The 23737-nt window shown below is 36.3% G+C and overlaps 3 protein-coding genes across 3 annotated transcripts; all 3 read left to right on the plus strand.

Annotated features, from left to right (window-relative positions):
* Positions 1-7911: 7911 nt before the first annotated feature.
* On the plus strand, positions 7912-8999 carry LOC143573975 (putative disease resistance RPP13-like protein 1). The gene is made up of 2 exons (XM_077058722.1): positions 7912-8499; positions 8583-8999. The coding sequence occupies exons 1-2, from the start codon at positions 7912-7914 to the stop codon at positions 8997-8999; spliced, it is 1005 nt and encodes a 334-aa protein (XP_076914837.1).
* A 540-nt stretch (positions 9000-9539) lies between these two features.
* Positions 9540-10426, plus strand: LOC143573976 (putative disease resistance RPP13-like protein 1). The gene is made up of 2 exons (XM_077058723.1): positions 9540-9844; positions 9928-10426. The coding sequence occupies exons 1-2, from the start codon at positions 9540-9542 to the stop codon at positions 10424-10426; spliced, it is 804 nt and encodes a 267-aa protein (XP_076914838.1).
* Positions 10427-12552: 2126 nt separating this feature from the next.
* On the plus strand, positions 12553-13503 carry LOC143573977 (uncharacterized). Its single transcript, XM_077058724.1, has one exon. It carries the CDS (start codon positions 12553-12555, stop codon positions 13501-13503), a length of 951 nt encoding a protein of 316 aa, XP_076914839.1.
* The last annotated feature ends 10234 nt before the right edge of the window (positions 13504-23737 follow it).

The raw sequence follows: 23737 nt of genomic DNA on the forward strand, positions 1-23737 counted from the left end.
CAAGACCCGCAAATTTTAAAGCTTAAACGGGTTAAATCAAGGAGAGTTCACCATCTACAAATGAAGAAATCTGGTGGCTTCCATAAAAGGAGGGAGCGACCACATCGTGATACGTAGGATTTTAGGGTCTTCGTTTATATATATTATATATATTATAGATATATATAGAGAGAATCAAGAGAAAACTCATCTTTAGAGAGAAAACTTAAAAACCCCTAAAGAATTATTTTTAATTAAAAATAAAAAAATATTTTCAAATTTCTGTTTTTGCCATTATTCTTATATTTTCTTATCTTTGCTCGAAAAAAAAAGTTAAAAAAAACCGCTGTAATGCATATACGTATTACTATGCGATACCGTTGTATTACACATGTGTATTACTAGGTATTTTCAAGTTTAATAGTGTTTAATTGCATATATTTAATATTTGTATATTGTATATGTGTAGTAGTGTTGTATTATATGGAAAAAAATAATAATAAAATAAAAAGTTGATTTAGTGTACATGTGCGTTAATGTTGTATTACACGTACGTACTAATGTGTATTCAATATATGTATTAGTCTTGTATTACATATATATAATAGTGTGTATCAAATATGTGCAATAGTGTTGTATTCTATACAATACAAACACTTTTGCATATATGCAATAAACACGATTACACATGTGCACTACACCGACGAGGTTATCGACAAGTTTTTTCTTTTTTTTCTTTCTTTTTTTAGAACCAATAACATCATATAAGAATAATAGAAAAAAAAGAAATTTCAAAAAAAGTTAAAAATAGTTTTCTAGGAGTTTTTAAGTTTTTTCTTTAAGAGAAGTTTTCACTTGATCCCATATATATATATATATATATATATATATGGGGGAAGGATATTTTGAGAACCATGTTGAATTTTAAGAAGTTAAGAACTTCAATTCTAGGCCACACATTTAATTAAATGGGTTGGAATATGTGGTTGAGATTAAATCTAGCAAAAAAGTCAAAGTAGGAGAGAGAATAAATATGTAAGTGGTTACACTAACTTTTACGTCCGTTACACATGTGTAAAAAATCGACTCGATGTGTAAAAAATTGTGTAATTTTTTTAAGTGTATGTAACTTACATATATTACGCATGTGTAAAAAAAAATTGAAAAAAAAATCGTTACACTGAGTTCTTTCGAGTTCTTAAAACTTAAAGGAGTTCTTAATTGAAATCTCCCATATATATATATATATATATATATATATATATATAAATATATGATCACGATCATGTGAGAACTTTTTGGGTTTTGAGAACTATGAGAATAACTTTGGATCACAAAAAAACCCAAATATAAAAAAAATCATAAAACAAAAAAAAACTAAAAAAACCAAAGTTCCTATTTATCATCCTGGTTTCTAAAAAAAATGTAAAAAAAAAAAATTCTCGGTTTAGCTAAATTATGCATATATGTATAATATATACATATATGTACACACATGTTTTTTTTCCTATACACATATGTATAATTTAAGGTAAAAGATAATGTACATATGTGTACATTACGTAGCTAGAGATTAAATGAAAGTATACATTTGTGTGTAAGTATAATACGAATTAAAAAGAAAAAAAAATCGGTTTTTTTATTATACATATATGTACAGACATGGTTTTTCCTATACACATATGTATAATTTAAGGTAAATGATAATGTACAGATGTGTACATTACGTAACTAGAGATTAAATAAAGTATACATATGTGTTTAGGTCTAATACGAATTAAAAAGAAAAACAAAATTTCGGTTTTTTTTAATGAAACCGGAATGAAATAAAAGAATTTTGGTTTTTTTACCTTTTTAAAATTTTCTTTTTTTTTTGTTTTATAATTTTTTAAATATTTTTTTAGTGGTCCAAAATGGTTCTCAAAGTTCTTAATTTGCCAATAGTTCTCTTAGCATCCTTACCCTATATATATATATATATTAGATTTTGTCCCCCGTATTATGTGACATCCGTAGCAAAACCGAGTACACCTTAGTACTTACAAACTCGAATAAGCGTTTAACCGCTTATTGCGTAACGAACAAACGAATAACCAAACGGGCCTGGTTATGACCAAGATATCCTGAGGGGCTATCTATACGAGATATATGTCTATTATAAGCCAACATACTGATACTAAAGCCTTAGTATGATAGCAAACTAGTTAAACGAAAACATGCTCGTTTAACTACCCGTTATGGACTTAAACGCGAAGATAGTTACAAACCAAGCATTGTATCATCCGTTAAGCCGAAAAAGACTTACCAAACACTTATTTGAAATGTTTTAAGCGATCCGTGAAAATATTTTCGATTTTTACAAACGTATGGTATGTTTTTATAATTTTACACAAAACTAGCCGAAAAACACTCGTTTTCGCTCCGTTTGTCGCACCCGATATATTTTTGTCGCCAAAAACCGAACCCGAAATAAATTTGGACTCGGAATTTCAAGTTCGGGCACGTAAATCGAGAAAAGTGGGCCAAATGGGCCCAAAAGGGGGCCCAAGAAGCCCAGCCCGCCAAAGAAGACTTTTCCCCCCTTAAACCCTTTTCATATTTAAACAAGTCCAAGATAGTTTTGAAGCCATTTTCTTGTGGAGAAATCTGTAGAACAACCTGGTCCTCTCAAAACCCAGCATGAACAAGGTAAAAAGCTTCATTTTTTGGCTAAGTTTAACTCGTTTAAACTCGATTAATACCATATAAACATAGCTTGATTGCCAAAAATCATTCCTAACCATGTAAAAATCCTAAAAATGGTCCATAAACATGTTTTGATCATACACATGGTGAGGAACCTGTTTTAATAGTTTTTTTGGCCATAAACACGGATTAAAGGGTTGAAACGACATTTTTACGGTTCAAAAGTTCGTTTTTGTGCACTAGCCGAAACCCTAAGTTAAAGGGTTGTTTTATTGATGAAACCTGATTGGTTTGTGATATAGGACCTGTACCTAGCCTACATAGGAGCACAAGAGCTTGAAAAGTTGATTAGAAAGGCGGAAACGAACCAAAACCGCTAAGGTAATGCTGAAACACTCGCTTACGGGCTGTTTAGGTTAAGGTTGTGATGTGCATATTTTTAGGCCTTGAAATTTTGCAGGAACATCAAGGACCATGTCAATAAGTCCCTGTTTAGATTTGGTAATTGTTTGACCATCCGAGAATATTTGGCGAATTTATTACCGAATTGGGACATTTATTTGGGAAAAATATCTAAAATACTTCAAAAATTATGAAATTTTTCTGGGAACTCAGATTTGATGTGTTTTGATCACATATGAATTTTGAGATCATTTGGAGAAGTCTAAAGGTGTTTTTGTACATATGCGTTCATGCTGATTTTTATAGCCGATTTGGGCCGAAAAGAATATTGAACAAGCTTTTTACATTATGTAATTGATACAAGTTGTTTTGGGACATAATTTGAGTATTCAGAAATTTTTGTGGAATTTTTGGAAATTTTTTGGGATAAGCAGATGATTTTCAGGCGAAATATAGCTGATAAAATGAATTTTTATAAATTATTAAATCAGTAAATAATTCCAGAAATATTTTTATAAAAATCTACATATTTTAATTGATAAGTGGTTAAATTTTCATAATTTAATGATTAATGGTTAATTAATTATGCTAATTTAAAGATTAAACAAATTTAGTTTTTATAAAAATCGGCAAGTTCGCGACTAGCGAACCTGCGGGAATATCAAAACACCAAGAGTGATCAAAAATCATATTTTTGGACTAATTAAGTAAAAACGAACTTTTCTATGAAAAACCAGGACAATCCGGATAGATTGTGCGCGTTTCTTCTCAAATCAAACTGAATAAACGGAAACGGGCCCCGTGGCTAATCCGGAACCCCAGTATGTGATCCTTCTTTATAACTTAATCATTTTATTAACCAATACATTTACCCAAGCTTATTTTCCCATAACTGTTTTCTGAACGCGTAAACGAACAACTTGGCCCAGCTGGGAAAACGGGAATCTGAGCCAGGTTCGGTTTTAAGTATTAGACATTGAACAACATCACAACCTAAGCCTATTGCCACTTTTTGGGCGTTCCATCTATACCCAGATTAGTTATACAGCCCGGTTTAGTACTGAGATTATAATAATATTAAAATATTAATATTATTATAATATGGACTACAGGGACTAAGTGATAGCAAGGGAAACGAACCCCGAGCTGACTTCGCACTGAGTGCCTACAAAACTGTGAGTTTCATAACCCCACTCTTTAAACTATTTTACGAACTTTTGGGGTGGAAAGCATGTTTATACACGTTATCTATCTGAAAACGGATCAGGATATATAATATCTGAACATTTATATATGAAAAGTCCCTATTAACATAATGATTGACTACGTGCTGATGAAAGATGATTATTATCGTTGATTGATATATTGAGTGGAGATAATACGAATTGCAAAACATAATGGAATTACACGTGACAGCATGTTTATACAAACACGTTATGTAATGTTAAACATAACTAATTTGGGAGACCACGTGGTCTGTAATGGCCATGGGGATAACGTGGTCTGTGATGATTATGGGGCTATTGTGAGCGGAAGGGGGCCACAATAGTAATAAACTAAAGTTGAGTATGGCCTATGAGCCAAGTTCTGCTGCAACTTACTAAACTAAAGTTGAGTATGGCCTATGAGCCAAGTTCTGCTGCAACTTACTAAACTAAAGTTGAGTATGGCCTATGAGCCAAGTTCTGCAACTTATAAACTAAAGTTGAGTATGGCCTATGAGCCAAGTTCTGCTGCAACTTACTAAACTAAAGTTGAGTATGGCCTATGAGCCAAGTTCTGCTGCAACTTATAAACTAAAGTTGAGTATGGCCTATGAGCCAAGTTCTGCTGCAACTTATTAAACGAACTAACTTGATTATGACATGAATGTTAAGAAAATAATGTGATTATGCGTGTTATGGGCGGATGGGGAGCCACAGTATTTGGTGATACGTTATAAATACTATATGTGTATATGTGTTTATATACATGTTATGTGATTAGCCGTAGGAAATACTATGTGTAGAATATACTAATTATTTGCGTGTACACTATATAATGTTTGAGTTTACGTGGAATCATTGTGGGTGGAAGGGGGACCACAGTGGTTGATGTTAACGCGGAACCGTTGTGGGGGAAAGGGGGGCCACAGTGGTTGAGTTTATGTGGAACCGTTGTGGGAGGAAGGGGGTCCACAGTGGTTGGTTAAACACGGAAATTGGAAACAGGTAGTACGAACAAACAATCATGATTTTACTGAAATTTCGAATTTATATTATAAACTTACATGTGTGCATATGCACACACAAGGATATGGCTGTACATATTTATACAAACGTAAATACATATTTTACATACGTGCGTACATACAAACTATGACTGTGTGGTACGCAGAACTGATTTCGTTAAACTTATGAAACTCACCAACTATTCGTAGTTGACCTATTTTAACATGCTTTTCAGGTAATCAGATATGAGAAGTAATTTCCTGTGCGTTACGTGTCTGATTGGTGATTGATGTCATGGGCATTTGAGTTAAAAGTAAAGTAATTGAAGAACCGGTTTGATTGTATCACCTAGTTTGTAAAAGATGTTAGAACGATATAATATATTGTAAATTAGTTAGTAATGTTTCTTTATGAACAATGTATTTGATACCAGTTGTATCTGTTGCATTTCCGTTTTACGCTTTCGCAATTCGCTTAACGGGGTGTGACATATTACGGGGGCTGTTTTACATTATTCGTTATTAATATTTATATATGTATATTTGGATTTTAATTTTATTTATTGTAAGAAAGTTAATAATTAATATACTTGAGGTTTGATGATAAAATGGTTTCACATTATAAATAATATCTTTTTTTAAATTGGATATTAAATTTTAGTATGTTCCGATTTTGTAGGATTTTCATATCAAATAATTGGTAAGATTAATTTTGAATTTATGAGATGTTATGACTCGTTTAAAAGCTATCTGGTTTTGGTAAGATCCATACCCATGAATTTGGGTTAAATCAATGAGAGGCTTCCGTTTAAAATCAAGAAATCTGGTGGCTTTCATAAAAGAAGGGAGCGACCACATTGCGACACATATGATTTTTGGGTTTTCGTTTATATATATTATATATATATATATATGGAAAGGATAATTTTGAGAACCTTGTTGATTTTTAAGAAATTAAGAACTTCATTATTGACCACACATTTAATTAAATAGATTAGATTACGTGATTGAGATTAAATGTAATTAAAAAATTAAAGTAGGAGAGAGAATAAAGATGTACAGTGATTACACTAATTTAACCGTCCGTTACACCTATGTAAAAAAGTCGACTCGGTGAGTAAAAAATTATGTAATTTTTTTATGTATCTGTAACTTACATATATTACGTATGTGTAAAAAAATTCAAAAAATAAAAAATAAAAATTTGTTACATTAAGTTCTTTCGAGTTTTCTTAAAACTCAAAATGGTTCTCAAAAGAAATCTCCCATGTATATATATAGGGTGAGGATCAAGATAAAACTTATCTTTAGAAAGAAACTTAAAAACTCCTAAAGAATTATTTTTAATTAAAAATAAAAAATATTTTCAAATTTCTGTTTTTGCCATTATTCTTATATTTTCTTACCATTAACTCGAAAAAAATAAAAAAAATAAAAAAACATAAAAAAAACCCGCTGTAATGCACATATGTATTACCGTAGGAAATCGTTGTATTACACATGTGTATTACTATGTATTTTTAAGTTTAATAGTGCTTAATTATATATATTCAATATTTGTGCATTGTATATTTGTAGTAGTGTTGTATTATATGTAAAAAAATAATAATAAAATAAAAGTCGATGTAGTGCATATATGCATTAATGTTATATTACACATACGTACTAATGTGTATTCGATGTGCATATTAGTCTTATATTGCATATATACAATAATGTGTATCAAGTATGTGCAATAGTGTTGTATTCTTTGCAATACAACACTTTTGCATATATGCAATCCACACTATTACGCATGTGTACTTCATCGACGAGGTTACCGACAAGATTTTTTTTTTTTGGAACCAATAAAAACATATAAGAATAATGGAAAAAATAAACTTCAAAAAAAATTTAAAAAAAAAGTTAAAAATAATTTTTAGAAGTTTTTAATTTTTCTTTTTAAGAGGAGTTTTCACTTGATTTCACCCATATATATATATATATATATATATATAATACATGAAACTCTAATTTCTAGGAAACTCTAATTTCTAGCATTATCATGTAATCTTTGTTATTTTATCTAATAAATGGATCGCAAAATTCTACATGACCCTTTGTTTAATTTATTTGCAATAAGACAGCTGGTAGATAAGAAGTCTTTGTTGAAACATTATAACCGTGTGTAGTGGAAGTCTTTCTCAGTTCCACTTTCACACATATTCAATCCTCTGCTTCCTCTTCAAACTTCAATACCAACCATCAAAGAAACAAGCAATTTTTACCTTTCCAATGACTATTGGTGAAGTCTTTATTGGAGCATTCATCAGTGTGTTATTTGAGAAGTTGGCTTCAGGTGACTTGATTAGGCTGGCTCGATCTGCAGGCATCTATTCTGAGCTCAAGAAATTGAGAAACAACTTGACTCTAATCCGAGCTCGATGCCGGTCAGAAGCATATAAAGAGACACATCAGTTCAATTATGGTTGAACAAACTCCATCATTTGGCTTATGAAATAGACGATGTACTTGATGATTTGGCCACTGAAGATATGAGACGCCAGCACAATCAAGAATCTCACCCCCACACTGGCACAAGTAAGATATTAAAGTTCATTCCAACCAAATTACATGCTTTTAAGTATGGTCTTAAGATGAATTCTAAGCTAGATGGGATTGTGACCAAATTGAGTGATCTCATCGAGGAGAAAGATCTTTTGGGTAACGTTGAAAGATCAAGACCGATTCAAAGGCAAGGGGAAACGTCACTGGTTGATGACTCCAAAATTATAGGCCGGAAAGGTGATAAAGGGGCGTTATTAGATAAGTTGTTGGACAATGGATCATGTATTGCAAGCGTTAGCGTTGTGTCGATAGTTGGTGTCAGTGGGATTGGCAAAACCACCCTTGCCCAAGTTTTGTACAATGAAAAAGAAGTGAAGAGTCACTTTGAGCTCTTGTCATGGGTTTGTGTTTCTGATGAGTTTGATGTATTTACAATAAGCAAAGCCATTTTCAAAGATGTTTTTGGGGAAGACAAGAACTTTGAAACACTAAATCAGCTTCAAGTAGCTCTTACTGAGAAACTTTCAAGGAAAAGGTTCCTACTTGTTATGGATGATTTTTTGAACAAAAGCTACAAGAAATGGGAGCTCGTCCAACGCCCTTTTACCGTAGGTGCTCCTGGAAGTAAAATTCTCGTAACGACACGAAAGACCACAGTTGCATCAGTGATGGATTCTGTAACAGTTCACCATCTCTTGAACTTTTGTCAAATGATGAAGCTCTATCTTTGTTTGCTCAAAATGCAATAGGTTAACAAAAGTTCGATGTGAATAGAACACTCGAGTTGCGGGGTCGAGACATTGTCAACAAATGTGGTAGGCTGCCTTTGGCTTTGGTAACACTAGGGAGGGTACTTAGAACAAAACCGAATGATGACTCATGGGAGGAACTCCTAAATTGTGAGATATGGAGTTCACATTATGGAAGTGAGATAATTCCGGCTCTAATGCTAGGTTACTATGATCTCCCGTCACATTTGAAGCAAATCTTTGCATATTGTTGTTTATTTCCCAAGGGTTATATGTTTGACAAGGATGAACTAGTCTTGCTATGGATGGCTAAAGGGTTTTTGCACAAGTCAAACAAGAACAAGTCAATGGAGAGTTATGGTCAGGAGTGTTTTGAAGAGCTAGCGTCGAGGTCATTTTTTCAACATTTAGCCAACGATAAATCATGATATACAATGCATGACATGATAAATGACTTGGCTACGAGTATTGCGGGAGAGTTTTTTCTTATGGTGGACAGTAAGATGGATGTTTACAGTTGGAATGAAGCTTTTGAAAATATCCACCACCTTTCAAATATTTGTGAAAAATATGGACTGTACAAAAAGTTCAAGGCAGTACATATAGCTAGACACATGAGAACTTTCTTAGCCATGTCTGTTACAAGATTAAACACCGGGCATAGGTTCTATGTTTCGAACAAGGTACTTACAGAACTAATTCAAAAATTGCAATTCCTAAGGGTCTTAAGCCTAGCTAATTATAATATCACAGAGGTACCAAAGTCCATTGGTAGTCTTAAACATATGCGGTACCTCAATTATTCCAACACTAAGATAACATGTTTACCCGAATAAGTTGGTGACCCTCTTAATCTACAAAGTTTATTGGTGTCTGGCTGTTATGACTTATCTAGCTTGCCAAATAGTATTATAAAGTCACTAAACCTGAGACATCTCAACATCAGTTATACTCCAAAATTAAACAAGATGCCGTTAGAAATTAGTCGTTTGACGAGTCTAAGAACTCTACCCAAAGTCCTTATTGGGGGAGCTGGTGAGCTTAAAATATCTGATCTTAAAGGGCTGGTGCATCTTCAAGGTCATCTTAAAGGGTTGCACGAAGTGAAAAATCCAGTACACGCAAAGGAGGCCAACCTACAACGAAAGAAGCATATTTATGATTTGCAGATGGAATGGATTGATGTATTTGATGGTTCTCGGAATGGAATAATTGATTATGAATTGCTTGAAGGTTTAAGGCCTTTTGAGAAATTGACAGACCTCAAAATTATGTACTATAGTGGAACAAAATTTCCTAGTTGGGTAGGGATTCTTCATTTGTTTGTTTAAGCCAACTTACATTACATGGTTGTAGAAGATGTACTTGTTTGCCAACCCTTGGACATCTACCTTCACTTCAAAAGTTGTTTGTTAAAAGCATGGATGGGTTGAAAAGATTGAACTTTGAGTTACTTGGACCTTCCAATACTTGCCATGGAGTTGCATTTCCTTTGCTTGAAGTATTAGAGTTTGATGATATGAAGGGATGGGAGGAATGGTCAATTAGAAGTGGTAACATGGACGGAACATTTCCTTGCCTTTGTGAGATATTTATAATTGATTGTCCGAAGATAAATGTAGTGGCGATGGAGTTAATACCGTTACTTCGGGTTTTACATGTAGAAGGATGTTCTTCATTGGTGTTAAGAAGCATGGTTAGTGTGTCTTCATCAATTGCTAGACTTACAATTAAGAACATTAAAGGACTTACTCGCCTACGTGGGGAAGTTTTAGAGCACCTTAAGGCAGTTGAATATTTAACCATTTTGCATTGTGACGAACTCACTTACTTTTGGGAATCTGTAACATCCTAAAATTTATAATGTTGAATAAAGAAAGTTACGTTTAGTGATTTCGCGTTATTAATTAATTAATATCGAGTAAAGAACGGATCATGGACTTAGATTAATTGAGATGGGTTAAATGAGAATGGGCCTTAGGTCCATGGGCTTTAAGGGATATAAATATCCCCTAAACCAAGCTAAAACCCTAAACCCTCATTTCATTTCCATCATAATCTCTACACACTCCAAACAGACACACACACCATAAACGAGCAAGACCCGAGAGAGAGTAAACGTTAGTTGGTATTAGATCTTATTACACGAGATCTAGAGTGCATAAACAAGCTAACCAAGATCGAACGAGCGCTAAAGGTATGTTCTTGACCTTTAAAGTTTACGTAGTATTGAACGTTTTTACTTAAAGATCCAAGCTTTATAGTATATACGGGATATATATACGACCGAAAACGGTTAGGGAACGTAGTGGGTGATATCGAACCATAACAAGGGTATTAAAATCGCCAAAATGCTTGATAAAAACTAAACCCGTAGGTGAACTGGGTAACTTCGCCTTCAAAGCTTAACTTCGCCTTCAAGGCTTAACTTCTCCTACGGCCAAGTTCGCCTAACTGGTAACTTCGCCTAAGGCCAAGTTCGCCTAATTGATAACTTCGCCTAAGGCCAAGTTCGCCTAATTGATAACTTCGCCTAAGGCCAAGTTCGCCTAACTGATAACTTCGCCTAAGGCCAAGTTCGCCTAACTGATAACTTCGCCTAAAGCTAAGTTCGCCTAAGGTTTAGCTTCGCCTAAAGTTAAGTTCGCTTAAGGTTTAACTTCGCCTAAAGTTAAGTTCGCTTAGAAAATAAATTAAAAACCTAATTGAAAATGTGTTAAGCTCGACCCCAGCCAGGGGCTCTGCCCCTTGGACCCAGCTAGGGGCTGCCGCCCCTAGACCCCGCTGCCAGGGGCGCTGCCCCCGGACCCCCGTTCGTTGTGGGTCATATAAAAATAGAAATGCAATATGAGAAGTGATAGTTAATTGATACGTATACTTGTTATACAGTCAGCCGTGCACAACTGAAGAAAGGGATTACGATTAACGGTGAACGTAACCGTGTTCAGGTGAGTTCTAGCCCCATTTATGTGTTATGCTTTCGGGGCTGTGTGCATACTCGATATGTTTGTTAATACGCTTATCCTAAGAGATAAGTGTATGCCTTATGTGAATGATGTGATATGTATGAATGATGGCTTGACGGTACGTGAACGATCTTCGGATATTGCACGTACTGTCAGGTTGTAACGCTAAGTATAAGGTAAATATGATATGTATGCTTATGTGTATGAATGTGATAAAGTTAATAAAAGAAGGAAATGATGGTTGTATGGTTACGAAGAGGGTACCGGGCCCTAATAATACTCGAGGTATGATGTATGGTTGTATGGTAACGAAGAGAGAATCGAACCCTACTAATATTCTAGAACTAGGGAACCGAACCCTACTAATATTCGAGGAAAGAGGGTACCGAGCCCTAATAATACTCGAGGAAGGAGGGTACCAAGCCCTAATAATACTCGAGGAAGGAGGGTACCGAGCCCTATTAATACTCGAGGAATGTAGGGCGTAATGCTCTTTATAACGTAAGATATGAAAGTAAGTTAATACAAAAGAAAGTATGAAAGTATGAAAGTATGAATGAAAAAATATAAGTTTATGTGTATTGTATAGTGTATGATTAACTAGAACTCACTCAGCGTAGCTGACTTTTAGTATGCACGCAGGTGAGTAGGATGAGGCAGCGCGCTTGAGGAGACACGTGGCACTAAATAAGAGGCTGGCATCGGAAGACTCAAGACGTTTAAGTTTAATGTTTCGTTTATTTTGAAAGACAAAATGATGTTTTAAGACAAGACGTGTTTTGTTATGAAATGTTTTATGAAAGCTTTTATATTCCGCGAATGTTTTAATTAACTCTGATATTTAGAACTGCGTTTATGAGTAAATCCAACACAAAAGTAGGGCTACCGGTAACGGGGCCTTACAGAATCAGACTTAACCGCATGCGCGACTCTAGTGAGTTTACTGAAATTGTCAATAAGAGGGTGTGCAAATTTGATATCACTAGGAGAGAAAGAGGTGCACTTGAGGATGATCATGGAATCTGTTACAGCAGTTGAAATCAAAGGTTGTCCGAGACTGGAGAGGTACCAATGTCCAAATAGCATTGAGAAGTTAAAAATAAGGAGTTGTCCTTCAGTTACATCATTGACATTCCCAAAATCAGACGACCCCGCATCCAGTTTTAAGAAACTTACCATAAAGGATTGTGGCGGTCTAGATCTAAGTTGGCTTCTCAACAACTTCTTGTTATTACTTGAGTCTCTTTACATTTCTGAAATGCCTAATATGAGGTTGCTTCCTGAAGGATGTTTAATTCATATCACCAAGTTAGAAATATCATTTTCTGATAACATAGAATTCATTCCTTATCATGGTTATGGTTTTCTTCCTTTGTTTTGCTTGAGAGCCCTTATGATCAGTAATTGCAAGAATATAAAGGCATTCCTTCATGAGCATTTGCGAAGACTCAAGTCTTTGGAACAAATGTGGATACGTAACTGCCCGAATCTGGATTACTCTTTTCCTTGTGGTTTGTGGCCTCCTAATTTAAGTTATTTACATATAGGAGAGCTAAAGAAGCCCATTTCAGAGTGGGGGTTGCAAAATTTCCCAACTTCACTTGATACACTAGAGTTATATGGTGGTGAAAAGTCAGAAGTGGTTTCATTTTCAAAGGCGGAAGAAGATATGATCAGTGATTCATCATCATCTTTTCTTCTTCCTGCATCTCTCACTTCTCTACAAATTAATGGTTTTATGGAGTTGGAATCACTTTCAGAGGGCATGCAACACCTTACCCGCCTTGAACATCTTCATATTTTGTCATGTCCAAAGGTTAGAGATCTGCTAGAGGCACTACTCCCTTCACTTTCAAGTTTGTGGTTGTTTGATTCTAGCTTAGAACTGAGAAAGCACTGCAGTAGAAAAGGCAAATACTGGCCTGCCATCTCCCAAATGCCTGATCTTCGATTGGAGTTAGATTGATGATCACGGGTATGTTTTCTCTCTACACTCAGACTTTGGCGCATACATCAATCATTACTGTTTTCTTTTTAACATCAAAACTATATGAAGGTTGATTAATCCTGTTCTTTGTTATCATTATATTGTTGTATTTGCTGCTTGTACTTCTAAAAGCTTTCCGGATAAAAAGTGGGAAAAATATTGATCCTGTTCTTAGTGATCATTATATTCATAAGCTTAATTTTCAAGCATGTTGTTTAATTATTATGTTAGGTGTCTGTGGTTGGAAAAAATGGACCCATTTTGTGCATGATCAGCTTGACTCGCAACCCTATTTTTCCAAAATAAATAAATCCTTTATGAGATTTAGTGAGTAATTTGGGGTGAGAGTTTGTTTTGGGTTCGGGTTGGGTACCCAACCAACCCGAACCTGGACATGTGTAACTCAAACATGACCTGATTACCTAAACGCGCCATTGGTTTGGTGGGTTACATGTGTTGTAAACGGGCTGCCAGGTCTAATTTTTAACGTTAAATATCTATCTTTGAATTTTAGATATAATTTTAAATGGTTTGGTTATTAAACAACTTATCATTTCAACCATTTAATAGCCAGAACCTGCTTAGCCCAAACCTAACCATGACAGAAATCTACAAGCTCCAAAAAATATATTTATATAGAATTTTTAATATTAGGATTTTTGAAATTTGCGTGGATGGCAAATAAACACAAAACGTATGTGGATGGAATAAATAAATGATGAACACGGTGTAACTGTTTCAACAACCGTTTAAACAAGCGGCACACCGTTTGACACAACCCTAGGCCCGATTATTTACATTACATGACGCACTTGGGCTATTAAACATGTCCAACCCATAATACATACATAAACTTTAATTAAGTCTTGACCCAAATAGCCAAATAAACAAATAAACACAACGAGTTAAACAAATGCAGCTGATGAATTTAAAACATAATTGATCGGGAGATAAAAGATTCCAATATTAGAAATTAAAAATGCACTTATAGCTTTTAACCGGCTTGATTTGTTTCCATCTTAGCCTTTCTTTTTTTTTCTTTCTTTCTTTTTGTAACTTATGCCCTGTGATTAGGAGTACTGATGCATGTTTGATATCAACCCCGTTCTAATGTTTTGATACCAATTGATGCAGTTTTGGAAGCGATCAGTAGTGGCTCAAGAGACTTATGATTAACAAAGACGATAAAATCGAACCAAAGTGTTGGTCCCATTTTGTTTTAGTCTTTTGTATTATAATTATGTGTTTCGGCCTTTAGTTGTCAATATTGAATGTAACAGGCCCAAGAGAAATAAGTTGTAGAGCCAATTGGGAATATGATGTAATCTACTTCTCATGCATGCTTCCCTATAAATAGGAAGCATGCCATGAGAAGTAAAGTTGTTCAATTTTGAAGTAAATTAATTCAAAAGAAAACTTTTGTAACTCTCTTCTTTTCTCTCTCGGCTCTCTCTCTTCTTCTCTCAAACTAATAGAAAATAACATCTCAAGATCCGAGACCGCTTAGGTGACTTAGTGTGATTTCCGCTAGCACTAAGCTCGGTTGATCCAAAGACGTTGTTAGATCCACCCACGTTGGGACCTACAATTGGTATCAGAGCTTCGGCCACTAGTTGAGGGTTTTTGGATCACAACCTTAGGTTTTGATCTTGAGAAGAAGAAAACAAGTGCTCTTTACAAGAAAGTTCACAAAAACCTCAAAAACAAGAAAAATATAAAAAGAATCGGGCAAAATCTTCATAAAAATGTCTTAGAAAGTGTTCTTAGTAAAAATATCAAGTCTACTAACTCTAGATCTAAGAAGTTTTGGGTTAAAAGGTGTTAAAGTTTGGGTTACGGGTTCAAACAGTTGGTCAAAGGTGATAAGAAGTAGTTTCTCTTCTCATGGCATGAAAGTTTGTGTAACAACTTTTGACCCACTACTGACAAGATTAGGTGAAAACAGATCCCGAGGAAGATTGCTTATAGAAAACTGAATACTCTTTCGCATCGCTTGGGACTCTTTCGCTTCGCTTCGGAGTCTTTTGCTTCGCTTGGGAGTCTTTGCTTCGCTTGACATCATTTCGCTTCGCTTGAAAAGGTGTTTCATGCGAAAAAGTTAACTGTTTTAAAATTTGAACTGTTTAAGGGTAGATACTACAGAAATCATGATGAGTACTGATTCTGAGTTGCTGAAGGGGTATTTGCTATTAGAAAACCAAGTGGGTACGCCTACAAAGCCACCAAAGTTTGGATGATAACTTTGCGAATTTCAAATAGAGATTTATGAATTATATCTCATTGACTGAGACTGATTTGATGAGATGTTTTGAACAAGGTCCTCATGTTCTCGTGACTCGCACTGATGCTGGGGAACAACTTAAGGCTCCAGAAAACTATGATCAAGCAGACAGGGACCTGTTGGCACAGGATAAGAAAGCCTATCTCATATTGACTGTTTGCCTTTCAAATGAAATCACTGAAACTCTTCGTGAACATACAATTGCCAAGGGTCTGTGGGAAGCACTTGTTGAAAATGTTGAGGGCAATGCCGAAATTAGGGAAAACAAGAAGGCCCTATTAAAGGAAGAATTCAATATGTTCAATCATTGTCAAGGTGAAGCTGTTTTGGATTTAGTAAAGAGATTTGAGAAGTTGATGGTAAGAATTAGGGCTGAAAGTGTCAACATTGCAAATGCTGAGGTCAACCACAAGTTGATGAATTCATTGCCATACAGCTGGAGTACCAATACTGTCACAATCAAGAGAACTACCAATCTAAATATGATGTCAAACACTGACTTGATATCCACTATCAAGTCGTTTGAAATGGATGAGCAGATGAGAATGAACAATCATCTAAGTTCTCTGAATCAAGCTGGAGTGAGTTCTGCTTCCTCAATGCCAACTGCTTTCATAAGCAAAGGTCAACAGAATGTGTATCCCGTGACCACTCCCAAGTACTCCTCAAGTGTACCTTCACAACCAACAGCATTCATCTCAACCAGTAATCAACCAGATTCTTCCAATACAAGTTCGTTTCAAAAGGCAGTCGACAGTGCGATTGCCCAAGCCTTAAAAGCTCAAGGGATTTCCTCATCTTCAAAACCTCAACCAAGCAAACCTTCAAGTTTCTGTGAAGCACTACCCATGTTGAATGACTCCAACATCGCAATAGTTCACGCTTTTCTGTCAAGCCATGAAGAGTTGATGCAAGGAAATCTATTGCCACCACAGTTTGAAGCTGGAGATTTAAGAGATATCAATCAAAAGGATCTTGAAAAGATGGATATCAAGTACCAAATGGCAATGGCGGTGCAAAGAGCTACTAACTTCATGAAGACGTACGAGAAGGATAGCTTCAATGATTCAGACAGGAAAAGGATCGGGTTTGATAAGTCAAAGCTGCGTTGCTACAATTGTGGTGAGATGGGTCATTTCTCCCGAGAATGCACGAATCCATCAAAACCTGCAAATGATATTCGTGTGACTGAGGTGACAGAGGAAGAGAACAGCAAGGCTGCAGGAAAAAGGCATGAGGTGTAGAAACCAAGCAGCTCATCACAAAGAATTGGAGGTCATCCACACAAGGGCAACTCAAGCTCAAACTCAAAGGCCCTTGTCTCTCAATCGGAGGTCCACGTTGGTGTGGATTGGGATGATCAATTCCAAGAGCTGCAGAATCCTCTCAACATGGTTGGCATGGCTCTCACAAACAATGAAGCTTCTTCATCTGCTGCTGCAAGTTCTGATGCGTCACCATCTGATGAGGTAAAAAGAAATCTATGCACTCAATCTTGCGTAAATAAAGTTACATATTATAGATATCTTCAGGACGAAGTTTTGAAAGAAAACGCAAAACTTCGTCAACTAAATGCTGAATATGTAAAGGCTGACAAGATATATGTTGAAAAGATTAAAACACATCACGATGATGTTGCAAATCTTAAACTTAAAATCTTTCAAGGAGAGCACAATGTCATCTATTACAAGGACATTGTAAATAAATTAAAAGATGAAATTGAAAAGTTGAAACTTGATCTTTCTGATAAACGAGAAAAAGAAAAACAAGTTGAAAGATTTGAAGCATCATCTGAACAATTAGATGATCTCATCAGAGCTCAGAGAAGTACTAAAGTTAAATCGGGACTAGGTTGTGATTATTCAGCGGTGCCTCCACCAATGAATGATAATTACACTTGCCTACCCCATTTAAGCTATAATACTTCTCCTGATGAAGAGATGGCCTATGGTATTAGTAAACTACCAAAACCAGTGAAATTTGTTTCAGCTGCCTCTCCATCAACAGCTCAAATTTCATTATCTGATAATTCTAACGTCAACATGTCTTGTGTAGCAGGTGATGTAAGTGGTGGGAAGGTTAACCAGGGTTGTAAACCAAAGGGATAGTTAGAACCACGTTTTGAATCCTGTGTGGGTCTAACAAAATCAATTAACAATCCTGTTTGTAATAAAGTGTGTGAATCAATGATAGGAAGTTTAATGTCTAGATCAAAGAATGTATTTTGTGAATCATAAAGTGATGACAGTTGTAAAAATGTTTGCAATGAAAGTGAATGTTCCTCTTCTGATTCAGAATGTGAAACTGTATTTGATGAAACCGTCGAAGTCAAGGTTAATGAACAGACTAGTCAAAGCTACTCATCAACTGATAATAAAATTGAGAACTTAATAAAAGAGAAAATTAGTTTTGAAAATGAAAAACCAAGCACTTCATGTAAATATGTGCCACCCAAGAAAACTTTATTTTCTCAAAATACAAATTATAACAATAGTTCTCAATATTATGATCAATTTGATAATGCCTTTTATTACTCTCGACAGAAACCTAGGCAATCAAATTATCTTGCAACTCATCATTCAAATGCTTACAATTATCAGTCAGATAGAGGTCACCAACATGTTAACCAAACAACATCACCTCATCCCACATATCTCAGTGAGCAAGATGTCTATAAATGCAACCAAAGAAAATGCTGCTTCATTTGTGGAAATCAGTCTCATCTTGCAAGACATTGCAAGAACTGGCACAAACAACAAAGAGACTTCAACAGTAAGTTTTGTCAGACATTTCCTAGGTATAATGCTTAAACCAAGAAAATGCCTAACCAAACTTACACTTCAGCCAGTGAGACAAATTTAAGATCCAAAAAAACCGAAAAACCCAAGAAACCATTTTGGCTAACCCAAAGAGAAAGAAAGAGGTTAGCAAAGGGGTCTGAGGCTGAAAAGCCCAAGAACCTTTCAAAGGTTTTCTTAAAGGCTAATCAAGAAGATTTTGTGGTTAAGCCTAAACCAAAACGATGGTAATCTAGAAAACTTTTCCAAAACTGAGGAAACCATAATTCAAGTTCCTCGAGGGATTGTTCTTCAGCTTCTGATTCACCAAAGGATTATATTTTCAGAAATCATAAAATTAAACTTGGTGATTTTGTGTTTAACTTTCCCGAGACAAGTGTCTCTCGGGAAACCCTCCACTAACTGGTTCTTCGTGTGTGCAGGGACAGCCTGGACGGCCTGTTAACAGTATTTGGTACTTAGACAGTGGCTGCACCCGACACATGACAGGAGACGAGTCGCTGTTGTTCGATATCAAACTATTCAACGGTGGTCACGTTTCTTTTGCCGGTGATATTGGAGGAGAGATAACGAAACAAGGGAAGGTCTCGAATGGCACTTTGACATTTGATGAAGTCAATCTGGTGGAACAGTTCAACCACAACCTGCTCAGCGTCTCTCAAATCTGTGATAAGAAATTTTCAACCCTATTTACTGAAAATGAATGTCTCATTCTGAAACTAGGTTTTAAAGTCCATGAAGACTGGATTATGATGCGTACTCCAAGGCACAATGATGCCTACATTCTGGACATGAGAAGCAATTATTCCATACGGCCTGCTTCTTGCTTGATGTCCAAGGCCTCGGAGAACGATTCATCCTTATGGCATCGACGGTTGGGTCACGTCAACTTTAAGAACTTGAACAAGTTGGTTAAAGGTGACCATGTGAGGGGTTTGCCAGTAAAATCTTTTCACTGTGTTGAAAAATGTTTATCTTGCTCTAAATGCAAATAGCACAAACTCCCTCATAGGCCCAAGCTTGTCAATTCCATCAATTCCACTCTTCAGTTGTTGCATATGGATCTTTTCGGTCAAATTCAACCAATGGCAATAGGTCGAAAAGCCTATTATCTAGTTATTACTGATGACTTTTCGCGTTTCAGTTGGACATTTCTGTTAGGGCACAAGGACGAGACGTCATAGTTTCTGCTCAGGTTTATCGTGTTGGTTGAGAATCAAACTGATAAGAAGGTGAAATGTATCAGAAGTGACAACGGCACAGAATTCTGCAACAAGGTGGTGAATGAAATCTGCCAAAACAAAGGAATTGTTCATCAACTCAGCACACCTTACACTCCCAAAAAAAATGGGGTGGCTGAGAGAAGAAATCGTACTTTGGTGGAAGCCGCTAGAACAATGCTCTCATTTTCTAAACTACCATTGATTTTCTGGGGTGAAGCTATCAACGCTGCGTTCTTTACCCAGAATCGTGTGCTTCTGAACAAAAGACTGAACAAGACTCCATATGAAACGAAGCCAAGGGTAAATTTCTTCAGAACGGTTGGATGTCCCTGTACCATACTCCAAACAAATGTTGGAACAACCTCCAAGTTTGCTGAAAAGGCGGATGAGTGCTACTTTGTTGGTTATTCTGCTGATAAAAGTGCTTATCGCATGTATAACAAGAAATCAAGAGTAATCTTGGAGTCCTTCAACATTGAATGGCAAGAGTTAAACCCTACTGATGCACACAATGGTCCATGGATGTTTGATTATGAAGGATTGTTCAAGCAATTTCGTGGAATGTACATGACACCAGTTGTACCAAAGGTTTCCCCTGTTGTTTCTCCACTTGTTCAACCTGATGATGATCAGTCTATCCTGATGCATGCTATTTTCAAAGATCTTGGACATGTTGACATAGCTGCTGCTGCACCTATACTTAATGTACAACCCGTGGCTAATCAACAAGCCCCGGTTGTTGTTGAGCAGCTCTCTGCCGACACCACTGAAATGCAAGCTGTTGAAGACATGACTGATTAAGATTCTGATTCATACGTGTCAGCCGACAACAATCAAAATGTTCAAGTTGATCAAGCAGAGCCACCTCCTACAGAACCAAGTGTGGTGGAATCGGTCCCCACACCTCCCTCAGAAGAAGACAATCAAGGTCCTGCAATGGAGGTTGATGCATCAAGTGTGTAGGTTGAACCAAGTCCGAATGAAACTTCTGATAACTCCAACACAACTTCTGTTCCAGCTGTTGCTGTTCCATTCTATGACAACCTATGGGAAGGTCCCATTGCTGCAGAACATTTGGTTGAACCACAAGAAGATGGAACTAATCAACAACCTAGTGATTCTGTCTCAGCGACCACTGTCTTCCATCCCATAGAGAGCCTGACCATCCAACTTGAGGCCACCCCAGTCGAGCATGTCGATCAAATTCCACAGCTGCCAATTCATCGTCGACATCCGACTGAGAACATCATCGGAGATCTGTCTGCTGGCATCCAACCACGCAGTACTTCCGGTATCATTAACAGATGTCTTTTTGCTTGTTTTATTTCACAGGTGGAACCCAAGGACTACAAAGTCGCACTGAAAGACAACTCCTGGGTGGAGGCCATGCAAGAAGACCTGTTACAGTTTAAGAAGCTAAATTTTTGGAGGCTAGTGAAGAAACCAGAAAATAAAAGGCCGATTGTAACGAAATGGGTGTTCCGAAATAAAAAGGATGACAAAGGGGTGATCATTAGAAATAAAGCCCGGCTTGTTGTACAAGGATTTTGGCAACGTGTAGGTCTTGATTACGATGAAGTCTATGCATCGGTGGCCAGACTGGAAGCAATTCGCATCTTTCTGGCATACGCCTCGTACATGAACTTCAAAGTGTATCAAATGGACGTGAAGACTGCTTTCTTGTATGGGAAAGTAAAAGAAGAAATCTATGTCAGTCAACCTCCAGGTTTTGAGGATCCAACACATCCTGATCATGTTTACCGCCTTGACAAAGCACTATATGGTCTTCACCAAGCACCTCGTGCATGGTATGCCACACTGGCTGATCATTTAGTGAAGAATGGTTACAAAAGAGGAATTGTCGATCAAACTCTCTTTGTCAAGAAAGTCAACAGTGATTTGATTCTGGTACAAGTTTATGTCGATGACATCATCTTCGGGTCCACGAATGAGGATCTGTGCAAGGAGTTCTCTAAGGATATGCAAAAGCGATTTGAGATAAGTTCCTTAGGGGAGATGACTTTCTTCCTGGGCTTACAAGTTGAGCAAAAGAAGGATGGGACTTTGATTCACCAAGAAAAGTACGTTCAAGACATTGTTCAGAAATTTGGTTTCAAGGACTCATCATCATTCATGACACCAATCGCAACGCAACCTGTTCTAGCTCCTGATCCATCGGGAAAACCAGTCGATCAACACCTTTACAGGTCAATGATTGGTTCCCTGATGTATCTCACTGCATGCAGACCGGACATCATGTTCCCTGTTTGTCAGTGTGCTAGATATCAGTCTGACCCGAGAGAATCCCACATGACAGCTGTTAAGCGTATTTTCAGATACTTGAAGGGTAGACCACGTTTGGGTCTTTGGTATCCAAAGGAATCTCCCTTGGAACTTCATGCTTACACCGACAGTGATTACAGGGGATGCAACTTGGACAGAAAGTCTACATCTGGTGGATGTCAATTCCTGGGAGATCGGTTGATCTCATGGCAGTGCAAGAAATAAGTCACCGTGTCCACCTCTACAGCAGAAGCCGAGTACATTGCTGCATCCAGCTGCTGCTCTCAAGTGATATGGATCCAGCATCAGCTGCTGGATTACGGTTTGAATTTCTATGGATCAACGATCAAATGTGATAATGAGGCGGCCGTCGCTATTGTTAAAAACCCGGTCCAGCACTCAAAGACTAAGCACATTGACATCCGAATACATTTTATTCGTGATTGTAATGATCGTAAGCTTGTCAACATAATAAGGGTCCATACTGACTATAACTTTGCAGATCTCTTTACTAAAGCTTTTAGTCGTGCTCGATTTTTGTTTCTCGTTGAGTCATTGGGCTTGATTTCTTTTAAGTAAACCTTATCTTTTAGTTTTTAAAATTGTAAATATTTTTCAAATATGTCACAATTTTAGAGGGAGAAAATTGAGTTAATTTTAAGTCACCAAAAAGATTTTCAGTGTGCTTTCAAGAAAAACCAAAACGAGTCATTTGACTTAACAAAAATATTTTACTCCTGTTAAAGAAAAATTAAAAAAAAAAAAAGATTCAAAAAGTATTATCCCGCTTAGAGGGAGTCAGATTATTAAAGATTTTCAAATTTTGAGAAATTGATCCGACCATTGGAAAGTGATAGTACATTGGTTTGTAATGATTCTAGCGTGTTAAAAGAATAGAACAAAAGGCTACAAGGTCATTCATAGATGTGTAGGTAGGCTTGACAAACAAGTAAGTGTCGGATGATATAAACCTAAATTCCTGCCGATATTAGTGGATATACGATTATGAAGCGGTTGCATGATTCCGTAAAGTCATATTCATGAAGGCAAAAATGTAACTATACATGTCACACCCAAGCCTCTCTTTACCTAATCATAGTAGTCTTATGAAAGTCAGTGTTAATTTTAATTTTCATTGAGTCAAGAAAATAGTCAAGAAAAGCAAGAAAAAGAAAACAAAAGAGTCAGAAAAACAAAAGAAAAGGAGTCAGTCCTAGGAATTTTAACTTCTGCTTTATTTCTTCATTTATTTTCAACTCAAGCCTTGGACTTTCTACGTTTGTAGTCATACAAGATCTGATTGTTAAGGCCCTGAGTCTTCTGCTTTGTTTTATTTTCTTTCTTTTGTTCAAGCCTTGGACTTTCTCTGCGCGATAATATGGTATTATCCGACCTGATTGTTATGGCCTGAACTTCTGCTTGATTTTAATCTTTCAAGATCGAGTCAAGTGTGCAAAGCACAAAGTGTTATGTGTACAGTGTACAATAAGTCAAGTTTGTTAATAAGAGTACTGTGATCAACTAAGAAAGGTTTAAGTCAAGTTGAGGTGATATGTTAACACAAATCCTAAAACGAAAATCCTAAAACCACACACAACCGGCAAGTGTACCGATCGCAAGTAGTATAG

This window comes from Bidens hawaiensis, unplaced genomic scaffold (genome assembly GCF_021521415.1).
Source record: "Bidens hawaiensis isolate Kalapana, Puna unplaced genomic scaffold, B.hawaiensis_p1.1 tig00026812_1, whole genome shotgun sequence".
NCBI lineage: Eukaryota > Viridiplantae > Streptophyta > Magnoliopsida > Asterales > Asteraceae > Bidens > Bidens hawaiensis.

Coding starts and splice junctions, on each gene's coding strand:
- LOC143573976 (XM_077058723.1), top strand. CDS start 9,540: ATGCCGTTAGAAATTAGTCGTTTGACGAGTCTAAGAACTCTACCCAAA. Junction 9,845..9,927: donor TTGACAGACCTCAAAATTAT/GTACTATAGTGG, acceptor ACATGGTTGTAG/AAGATGTACTTGTTTGCCAA.
- LOC143573975 (XM_077058722.1), top strand. CDS start 7,912: ATGAATTCTAAGCTAGATGGGATTGTGACCAAATTGAGTGATCTCATC. Junction 8,500..8,582: donor TTGCATCAGTGATGGATTCT/GTAACAGTTCAC, acceptor GGTTAACAAAAG/TTCGATGTGAATAGAACACT.
- LOC143573977 (XM_077058724.1), top strand. CDS start 12,553: ATGGAATCTGTTACAGCAGTTGAAATCAAAGGTTGTCCGAGACTGGAG.